Source organism: Drosophila biarmipes, chromosome 2R, assembly GCF_025231255.1.
Source record: "Drosophila biarmipes strain raj3 chromosome 2R, RU_DBia_V1.1, whole genome shotgun sequence".
NCBI lineage: Eukaryota > Metazoa > Arthropoda > Insecta > Diptera > Drosophilidae > Drosophila > Drosophila biarmipes.
This window is the reverse complement of record NC_066615.1, coordinates 12,169,435-12,180,554: the sequence shown is the minus strand read 5'-3', so window position 1 is coordinate 12,180,554 and position 11,120 is coordinate 12,169,435. Positions and strand designations below refer to the sequence as shown.

The 11,120-nt window shown below is 47.3% G+C and overlaps 1 protein-coding gene across 1 annotated transcript; it reads left to right on the top strand.

Moving 5' to 3' along the window:
* Positions 1 to 1,417: 1,417 nt before the first annotated feature.
* On the top strand, positions 1,418 to 10,840 carry LOC108029866 (eukaryotic translation initiation factor 4 gamma 2). Its single transcript, XM_017102355.2, has 4 exons — positions 1,418 to 1,438; positions 5,238 to 7,930; positions 8,082 to 9,919; positions 9,976 to 10,840. The coding sequence occupies exons 1-4, from the start codon at positions 1,418 to 1,420 to the stop codon at positions 10,152 to 10,154; spliced, it is 4,731 nt and encodes a 1,576-aa protein (XP_016957844.1). The 3' UTR covers positions 10,155 to 10,840.
* Positions 10,841 to 11,120: the final 280 nt, after the last annotated feature.

Genomic DNA, 11,120 nt, shown 5'->3' with positions numbered 1-11,120 from the left:
AATTCAAATAAAAAGTGAGGGTGCTAACAATTTTCAATTGATGCTTATTTTAATTGATTACTATTATTACGTGTTTGAAATCTAATTAAATTAGGCTACACAGGCCAACAGTTGCTGTTAGTTGGTTTTTCAATTCATAATTAATAATTTAATTAGTATAATGGTTCAGGAAATATAACAATAATAACCAAATATTATTCCAGTTGCAAAAAAAAGGAAAAATATTTTGAGTTCTAAAAATTAAAGTAATAAAGAAAAATAATAAAATATCTGGATAAAGTTAAGTAAAGATTTTTCTACCCTTGCAGAGGGTATAATGATTTCAGTCAGAAGTTTGCAACGCAGTGAAGGAGACGTTTCCGACCTCATAAAGTATATTTATTCTTGATCAGCGTCACAAGACGAGTCGATCTAGCCATGTCCGTCTGTCCGTTTCTACGCAAACTGTCCCTCTGTTTTAAAGCTATCGGGCTGAAACTTTTCCAAAAGTCGGATCGGACAACTATATCTTATAGCTCCCATAGGAACTATCGGGGAAAAAATTTTTTAAAAATTATATCTTTTGTGTTTTTTAACATATACCTTTCTAAGCTTGGATTTAAAATTTTTAAATTAGTTCTTAATTTCGAATTAAATTTTATCAAAATCGAACGACTATATCATATAGCTCCCATAGGAACAATTGGAAAATTAGTGGTAAAATAATATTGAAAAATTATATCTTCGGTGTTTTTTTAACTTATAACCTTCTACGCTTGGAAATAACATTTTCTATTTGGTTTTGAATTTCGAGTTACATTTTATCAAAATCGGACGACTATATCATATAACTGTCATAGGAACGATCCGATAATTGGTGGGAAATAATGGGAAACAAATTATAGCTTTGGGGCTTTTTGACATATTATCTTATAATATTGGGAATAAAATTTTTTATATTTTTAAGCATTTCGAATTAAATTAAAAAAAATTATTTCCTCAGTTACCGTAGTTAACTCCCTTGTTTAAACTAGGTTTGGAGGAGAATTTTGAATTTAGCGGGCTGAAATCGTTTTCTCACACTTATTCCAATTAAACTATTTTCCGACCTATTTTGCAATCGAACTAGCTCGATATGCTTTTGAGCCGTCGAAATATTCCCAAGTTCTCCACCACGGTTTCAGAATAAGCTTATATCTACCAGTCTTCTTCGTGAAGTTTTCCTACGCACCTGCAGTGCCAACATTCTAAAAAGAGAAGGAAGAAAGCCAATAACCTCCGGGTGTAATATATATTCATATTGCATAAATGTGTAATGTTCTGACTCTAAACTAACTAAATTCCGAAACGAAATATGGCGATTTGAATAAAAGAAAGATGATCAAAAGTGAAAAGGTAATCATGCCAACAGCTGACCAGGTGGCTTCCCTAACGAAAAATGGCGAAGAACGCGCTCGAAGTGAGTTTTTAGCAATGGTGGGCTCTTTGAAGCTGAAGATGGCTGAACCATCAATTAAAAAAAATGAATAACACAAGGATAAACAGTTTCGGTAAAATTCCATTTCGGAAATCAAAATTATTGGGGAAGTTGGGCCACCAAATTCAAAGCTTCTTCATTCGTCGGTCATATTCGGCTGAAGTGCCTATCCTATTCCATCGTAAATTCATCCCACCAAGTTGATCAGGAGTGGAAATGTTGATGTAAAACTAAACTGTCCAGCAAAAGTCACCGAAACTCCCTACCCAATTAATTCGACAGGTAAAATGCTTACAACTGGCTTCCCTAACGAAAAATGGCGAAGAACACGCTCGAATTGAGTTCTTAGCAATAAAATATATATTCCTTAAGATATAGATGGACAATTAGGTAATTTGTTGTAATGCCGTGACAATTAGTAAGGAACTGAAGATCCGTTCCTACTGCCACAGACATTTATTAACCTCTTATTACAGCTTTTGTAATTTCTAAATTTGTAGATTTTATTTATTTGTTTCTTCGGGTGGCTGGGAAAATTTTAAATTGTCGTACAGTTTACAACTGAGCATAAAATTGCCTTCCCAGCACCTGTCCTGTTGGCATAAATGAGTCGAGAAGTCACCTGGTCGCCACATGTCAGGCAAGTAGCAGTGCCCTTTTAGTTCGGCGCTGGGGCTTCTTCTTGGCCCCCGCCAATTGCGTCTCTTCCCCAGTACGGGAGATGCACCAGAGCCAGGCGTATTTTAAGTTTAGGTCATCCTTCGCTAGTGGACATGCAACACTTTAGTTTATTTTACAAAATTCCCTGCGAGCCCAAATTATAATATTTAAATGCAATAGAGACTTAAAGAGGAAATATATACGCTAATAAAACAAATGGAATAACAAAGAGAAAATAACAATTTTGCCCTAAATGCGGAACAAGCAGAAAGATAATGAAAAATTGTACTTTCCATTTTTACATTTCAGGTCCAGGTCCAGGATGAGAATGAAATAAAATGATACAACTTCTTGATGATAGCTGCTGTGGGTTTATCGATAGCGATATATGGTTGGGAGCAGAGTTGCTTAAATACCAAAATAAAATAGTTGGTTGTTTTGGCATGGTCACCCGGCTGAATATTCGAGCCACGAAAACCTGGATTTCGAAGGGCTTGACCGCTGCATAGACTTTCTTGACCAATTAAAGTTACATGGCGGTAACAACACGAATGAATCCATTAATTACACTCGCATTCGCTGGCTTGTGAACCATTTAATAAAAGAAAAGAAACTGTCCAGCAAAAGTTTCTGACTATAGACAGATACTGAAAAAAATACCCCATTCAAAAAGAAACTGGGAGGAATTTACAAAAAGCTTGTTTCCTCACTCAAAAAAATAAATAAAGAAAATATTCAATATTGAAAAAATTACACCTCCGCGAATAAAAATAACGATAAGAATACTTATCGAAAAACATCGATATATAAATATTTTATACACATTTCCCATCTCTAATCGATAAGACCATACAAACATCGATTTTTGTTCCAGCTCTATTCGTGGAACCTTTGCGTGATTCGCTATACGAAATTACTCAAGTAAAGGTTAGTGAAAATAATTAAAAAAGTAGGCTGTGCGAGAGTTTTTTAGGTGGGCCCCAAGGGAAAGGACAAAGCCTGCTGAGCTGCAGGTGGGTTTTTCGAGTTTTAGCCTAGAAATTTTCCACGATGTGCGAGAGAAAACCGATTAGATTGTGTGTGTATAAGCGTGTGCCTGTGTGCACGTCCTCGTTTCTTCACGGCGAAAAAGTCAAGCTGTGAAATCAATAAAAGTGCGAGGGGCCGCCAGACGCCTTCGTCACTCAGGCGTGGTACTCGTTTTCAAGAATAAGCAGCCACAAAGAGCACCAACCAAAAGGTTAATCAAATGAATCACTCCGAAAAAAACACAAAGAAAGTTTTGTCCGTATGCGAGTGTGTGTAGGTACACATATTTATGCCACAAAATGGCGGCGGCACATCGGAAAATTTCAAATGCTGTTGACGTTGCGGCTGTTCAAGTTATCTGCAGTGCGTCCCCCTGTCCCCTGGAAGGCGGCCCACCCCTGAAGTTGGAGTTTTTCATTTTCGTTCCATTTTCCCAGCTTCACATTTGGCGTGTGCCTTCCAGATGCTCTCTGATCTCTCACACAGACACGCGCACACACTTGTGGTGTGTGCTTGTGTGGGTGCACTTTGTTCGCCTTGCTTTCGTCACTATTGGGGAAATTGAGTGCCTTTTAATGGGCTTTTTTGTTTTCGAAGATATTTGCTCTTGAAAGCCCCCGAAAAAATAAATACTTTTTGCAATGTGGGTGTGCCACTTGGCCAGTTAAATATGCGGACAGCGACAAACACTTGTGCCCGAGAGCCGAACGCTCGAATTGAGGTCAAAATCATCCACAACTGGGTCTGGGCGCAGAAGGACAGAGGGGGGTGGTTTCTCGGGTCGGGGTCGACGCCTCACTGCAGCAGAGGGTGGGTTTTCGCATTGGGGCTGTTTGGTTCGGCTGTGCCCCAGCGGAAGAAGGCATTATTGCAGGCCCACAACCGTATGTATGTACCCCTTGCAGGGACAAAGACACCGGGCAGGGTGGGTCGAGACTCGTCGTCCTATTGCCAATCAATTAAGCCAAGCAAATTGAGCGAATAAAGTGACTCAGCTAGCCAGCGCTTGCAACCCCTCGGCGCTGCGCCTCTGCCTATTTCCCGGGGTCAAGGGACTTTAATTCCATGGCGCAGAAGACCAGCATCGCGTGCGAGCGGGATGGGGCTAACCGACTGGAAAGCGGTGGGGGGGAAGGGGGAGAGATGAGACAGAGAGATCCCCAAAGCTGAGGCCATAAGCCCCAACACAAAGAAAGGACACTGACACACCGACGCAGCTTCTAGTTCTTCCGAGCAAGTGTGTGCGTCTGTTGGTGTTTGCGGGGAGAGAGTGCTCCAAACAAAGAAAGCGGGAACAAAGAACTGCAGGCCATAACAGATGAGTCAATCAAGCGAAAGTAACTGGGCAAAATAAATTGCTAGGCAACGGCCAAAAGCCAGTTGGCATTGAGTAAACCTGTGATTAATTAGAATCTTCCCAGCACTTGCCGTGCTCAGATGGCAATGCCACAAGCACGCACACACACTTGAGCGGGGAGAATGCGGCAGTGCCGTTTCAATTGGCGGGAGAGAGAGTGGGGCAGAGCGGAGAGAGTGGAATAAACTTGAAGGTGCTCGCCGAGGTTATTTCCATTAAATGCATATTTTCCAGTTTGCCCGTCAGGTGCTGTTATTGTTGTTATCCGCTGTAAAATCGAGTGTAAACAAAAACAATCGTTCGAGATTTGCAATTTACGGTCGTATAAATAATCCCACTCACTGGCACGTCGTCGCCATCAGTTTTCCTTTGTAGTTTTGTCACAATTGTACGCAGTATAGTTGATTCGTCTGGTCCTAGATTTATTTTTCGTGTAACCTGTATATTTTAGTCTTTCCTATTATCTCTTTTTTTTACTAACTTGCCACGGTTGCGGCTTCTCCTGTTTCCACCTCCGGTTTCTCTGCAGGATTCCCTAAGCGCAAGGCGATACCAGTGTGACGTAACGAGAGACCAATACCAGGTGTTACCACGCAGGACTTGTGACTTCTAAGCAAAGGAGCTAGCCAGGAAGCATCCAAGAGATCGGAAGGAGCAATATCATCTCGACCATTTGACGGATATCCAACCATCCACAACCACTTGTCTGTGTGTGCGTACGCGTGTGTGTGTTAGATTTGTGTGCGTTTCGTCCCAAGGATCAGCAGGATCAGAAGCACCGACCAGACCAGGATCACCGGACCACAACCAGATCCGGATCCAGATCCCCAGAAGACGGGGAAACCAGACAAGACGCCAAGAGGAGTCCACTCCGTGCCAACCACGCACGCACCCATTTCGCCCCCGAGTCGATCCAGAAAAGCATCCACCATTCCTCTATCAACGTACGACGCCGCTCCCCTTTTGCACTCTTACGACGACAGTCCGCAGCGTTGGTCCGGAGTCACCAACGGGCACCAGGCAGGCGTCATCATAGATCAGTTCCGGGGCGGTAAAGCGATCACCATTGAGGGAGGCACCAGCACCGGTGATACGACGAGCATCGGCGGCGGCAGCGATTTACGACTGGTAATAACGGCCAATCCCAGCGAGATCGAGCGCAATTACGAGCAGCCAACCAATCGCGGTGGTGGCGGAGGCGGCGGCGTTATCGGCGTCAGCTGCGGTGGCCAAACCCCACCGACACCCACGGTCGGCAAAACCCTGCTCAACACCAGTCCCAATCTCCTGCCGATCACCACAGCGACCGATACGTTCAACAACCTCAAGAACCTTGTGAAGATCGACAAGGGCTCCTCGCCATCGTCGGGCTCGAATTCGCAGGGAGGCGGCAGCTATCGCAAGGGCGGCTCCAACGGCTCGGGCTTCAAGAGCGCCGGCGGCAACGGAGGTTCTCCGGCCATTAGCGGCAACAGCGAGGGCGGCAGGAACGGCAGCCGATCATCTGGTGGATCGACCGGACACTTTTCCACTGGCTATAGCAAGAATTCCGCCAAAATTCGCCAACACGATAGTGAGGTGAGCCCAAGACCTCGACGATCTTACCAGGGTGACTCGTCGTCGTCGCGTTACTATTCGAAAAATAGTGACATTTTGGGTCAAGGCTTAACCGGCAGCTCCGATAGCTACAACGGCGGCTCCTCCACCGGCAGATACCAGCAGCAGCAGGACCAGCAAGGCGGAGCGCATCGTGGTAGTCGCAGCAACTATCACTCCAACTCCGATGGCAGCTACAATCGATCAATAAACTCGAACTCCCAGGGAGGAGGAGGAGGATCTGGGGCAGTCGGCTCTGGAAGCGGTGGTGGCAGCAATTATCGCTCCGCCCGCAACTACGAGAACGGCAATGGGAGCAACGGCCCACAGCCACGTTACGGCAGCGGCAACGGGAACGGCAACAGCAGCATCTCCAACTCCTCATCCGGCTACAACGGATCTGCAGCGAGCTCAACCAACAACAGCAAGTCGTCGTACGGGCCTTCGCGCGGTGGCAACGATGGAGGCGTGAGTGGCGGCTACAGCAGCAACTACCGCGACAGCTACGAGGACTCACCGTCGCACCAGCGCTACAACAACACCAACAGCCTAGAGCGGAACGGAGGAGGCGGATCGGGGGCAGGAGCGAGCGGAGGACCCCGCAGCTACGGCAGGTCGGAGGCGGATCGTTACGGCGGAGCACCGGCCAGTCGCACGCCCACTCTTCGCAACGGCAATGCCTCAGCCCAAATCTCTAACTCCACTTCCAACTCTTCGAACATTTCTCTGAACTCCGGATCAGCGGCGGCAGCAGGAGGAGCAGCTCCGCATTCCCAGCAACAGCAGCAGCAGCAGCAAGAGCGGCAGGAGCGCTCCCAGGCGGGCAAGGCAATCACTCCGCCACCGATCACCGGACGCTGGATACCACCGTCGCTGCGTCCGCAGCATGGACTTACCCAGAGCGAAAAGAACGACGCCGTCTTCCGACGCGTGAGGGGTATTTTGAACAAGCTAACGCCCGAGAAGTTCCAGGAGCTGAGCGATGAACTGCTGAAGCTGGACCTCAACTCAATTGTTATTCTGAACGGCGTGATATTGCTGATTTTCGACAAGGCCTTGGACGAGCCGAAGTACTCGTCTATGTACGCGCAGCTCTGCAAGCGACTGTCCGAGGAAGCCCCGTCATTCGATAAGGAACCGAACAACTCGTGCACCTTCCTGCGCCTGCTGATCGCCGTCTGTCGCGACAAGTTCAACAACCGACTGAAGCGCGACGAGAACGACAACCGACCACCGCCCGAAAATGAGGCCGACGAGGAGGAGCGCCGCCATCTGGCCAAACAGCGCATGCTCGGCAACGTCAAGTTCATCGGAGAGCTCAACAAGCTCGACATGCTGTCGAAGACCGTGCTGCATCAGTGCATCATGGAGCTATTGGACAAGAAGAAGAAGCGTACGGCCGGTGCGCAGGAAATGTGCGAGGACATGGAATGCCTGGCTCAGCTGCTCAAGACTTGCGGCAAGAATCTGGATTCAGAACAGGGCAAAGAGCTGATGAACCAGTACTTCGAGACGCTTGAACGTCGGTCAAAGTCATCTGAATATCCACCGCGGATACGCTTCATGCTAAAGGACGTCATCGAGCTGCGCCAGAACCACTGGGTGCCGCGCAAGCTGGGCACCACCGAAGGCCCCGTCCCCATAAAGCAAATACGCTCGGACGACGACTCGATTATACGCACCCCGTTCCCCAATCGCAACAGGGATATGCGCAACAACGATCGCGACTCGGACAGCTGGATGAATAGGTTCCATCTGAACATCCAGCCTGGCGGCTATAATGACATGTTTAGCGGACTGAGTGTCACGGGAGCTTCTCCGATTGTCTCGCCGTGAGTATAATTGATTGTAATGTGGGTTTAGTTGGGAAAAGCATAGTAGTTTATTTGGGAAAACCATTTAAAATATATTATCTATTGGCTTAGGAGGAGGATGAAAGGAGAAGAGGAATTTCCTACGATTTCATGTATCTTTGTGTTTTAGGTTTGCTACCAGCAATCGAGACCGAGATCGCGACAATCGCCAGTACAACAATCGTGGCGATCGCAACCGGGATCGCGACCAAGGCGGCAGCGGCGGAGCCAACTACGGCAATCGCTACAACAAGCACAACCAGAACGGAGGCGGCAGTGGCGGAGGAGGTTCCTCCAACAACCGAGAAAGAGATGATTCGCGTAGGAACAACGATCGCGACAGGGATCGCAATGACGGCCAGTATGGGGGCAATCAGCTGCTGGGTAGCAAGGAGTTGGCACCGCGGTTCAAACGCAACTTGATCACCACGAACCAGGATGCGGTGGAGAACTTGCAAATGCGCCCGGCGGCCAACTCCTTGCTCTTCCGAGCGGCCTCCCAGAACCAGAAGTTCCCGGCCACGTTGCCCATGTCCACACCGCCCAACAGCAGCGGCGGCAACAACCAAGGCGGCTCGCAGGGCAAGGATCAGAGTCAGCTGTCGAACTCGCACTACCCAATGCTGGGCACGCCCACCTCCCATTTGATGAATCCAGCGCGTCCCTCGTCGACACCATCTGCCGAATACGCCGAAAGCCGAAATCTGCTGGGAGCGCAGCACGAGAGGGGCCTGAAGGCCACCACTTCATCGCCGAACTTTGGATCGGGCGCGGAAAAGCTGGGCGACCAGAGCGAGGGCCAGGCGGCCAGAAAGGGCTCGCACGACGGCAAAGATCAGGCTAAAAATGGTGGTTCCTCGGAGAGACCAAGCACCCCGGTCGGCGGTAATGGCTCGGCCAAGCAGCAGAAGAAGGACAAGGGCCCCAACAAGGAGGAACTGTCCAAGAAGGCCAGCCAGTACTTCAAGGATAACTTCTACTACGACGAGGAGGAAGCGGATGCTGAGGTGAAGGATGATAGTGAGGTCAAGGCAGCGGAAACGGAGAATGCTCCGGCTGAAGATTCGGAGGCAAAGGAGGATGGCGCTACACCTGCGCCCACTCCAGATCGCTTTACAGCGCTTGTGGATGGATTCCTCGAGCTGAAGCTGCCAGAGAAGTCGCTTAAGGATGTGTGCCTCAATCTGCTGATGGAGGTCTTGGATCGTGTCAACGATGTTTATCTGGAGCGCGTCGTGAGACTGTTGCAGACATTGCGCAAGCAGTCCAACATCAAGTCGAACATCGTGGTCGAGGTTTTCAAGCAGCTGGTCAACAAGATGAACGAGCGGGAGGCGCTCAATCCACGGATTGCGTCTCTCGTTGCCAGTGTCCTGGCCAAGACCGTGTGCGAACCGGCCCTGCTGAAGCTGAACGACATCGCCAACTTCACGGACAACGGCCAGCACTATCCGCTGTTCTTGCTCGTGCTGCAGCAGCTGGTCAAGGTCATCGGCAAGGATGCGCTGGAGGAGAAGTTCCGGGCTAGCAAGGTGGATCTGATTAACAGTCTGCCGGAGTCGGACCGCAACAAGGAGCGACTGGCCGAGATACTCGAGGACCGCCAGCTGTCTTTCCTCTACCCGCTGCTGAAGGTGCAGGCCGAGATGCTGAAGCAGCTGCAGAGTGACCCGAACCCCAACAACTTCTACAAGTGGGTCAAGGCAAACGTGGACAACAAGTACTACAAGGACCCGGGCTTCATCCAAGCCCTTATGACCGTGGTGGTCAAGTACGTGACCAAGGAGACGACGCTGGCGGCCAACATCGACCCCAAGGAGCACCCCGAGAAGTCGGTGACCCAGAAGGAGCAGCAGCTGCTGGAGAACTACAGCCAGATGCTGCAGACCTTCCTGGGACAGAACGAGCTGCAGCTGATGGCCCTCTACGCCCTGCAGACGTTCTGCTACAACGAGAATTTCCCCAAGGGTAAGCACTAATATTTCTTCTTCCTTTCGATACTCATTGATTGTTTTTTGCCTAAGGTATGCTGTGTCGTTGGTTCAAATATCTTTACGAATCTGAAATTATCGAGGAGGAGGCATTCGTCTTGTGGAAGGAGGAGATTTCCGACAAATATCCAGGCAAAGGATCTGCGCTGTTCCAAGTGAACGCCTGGTTGACTTGGCTGCAGGAGGCCGAATCAGAGGACGATGAGGATTAGGACGCACCAGTCCCGCATAACAACAACGCTATATGTTTATCACTTCCAATATTTATTCACAAATCGATAATGATTACATGATGAAAAAGAACAAAACTAACAAAAAAAAATCAAACAAGAAATAAGAAAAGCTGATGGAAGTTTCAAATCGCGGTTGCAAATCTTAGTCAAATTATAGTAGAAGAAACAACAAAAAAACATTTAATCAAAATTATTTGATATCCAACAAATTCAAAGAACTTTAACAACCAAGTATCAATAAATAAAACGCAATAGACGGCAAGCATAAACTATATTTAATCCATACGTCATAATCGCCAGCGAAATTAGTAAATTACAATTGACCATTGACTTCTCAAGTCTAACTCATAACTAGTGAATTTCAACTACAATTTTTTTTCCTACATATACCAACCGGAACTGATCTTTAAATCGAATTTCAATTGTTTGGTACTCTCGCATATTTCCCCGATTGTGTATTTAATTAAGTAGGTCAAATCAAACGACAACGTAAACATTATATGAAAACAGCCCAATCGACGCGCGCAGAAGGGAGCGAAAAAATCTGAATGTAATTGTGAACAAAATATCGTATATATGTATTTTAACTCAACAAACGTAAACATTAAAATCTCGCCCACTACATAGAGCCTTAATAAATGCAACCAACACTGCGAACGGCGAAAGCGAAGGAGTTTTTATTGGGTTTGAAGAGGGAAAATTTGAATTTGGCGCCAAAGGCTTTTGCAGCTGCCTATCGATTGCTATGTATGGCAATTGGGCAGCCCTGGTCATTTGGCGCTAGTTTGCCAAAAATCGTTTGGGTCATCAAATATTAATTAAACAATTACTGTTTATATTCTTATTAAAACAAGAGTTCCATACTTTTATTAGGAATTTTCCCTTAATTTGTTTAAAAACAAACGATCGTTGGGAGAATTTATGGTTAGTTTGAAACGTAATTTA

What these genes read in the sequence shown, in the direction of transcription:
- LOC108029866 (XM_017102355.2), top strand. Translation starts at nt 1,418, where the DNA reads ATGGCGAAGAACGCGCTCGAA. An exon ending in TGGCGAAGAACGCGCTCGAA is followed by an intron (nt 1,439 to 5,237) that starts GTGAGTTTTTAG and finishes TGTGTGTGTTAG; the next exon opens with ATTTGTGTGCGTTTCGTCCC. An exon ending in GCTTCTCCGATTGTCTCGCC is followed by an intron (nt 7,931 to 8,081) that starts GTGAGTATAATT and finishes TTTGTGTTTTAG; the next exon opens with GTTTGCTACCAGCAATCGAG.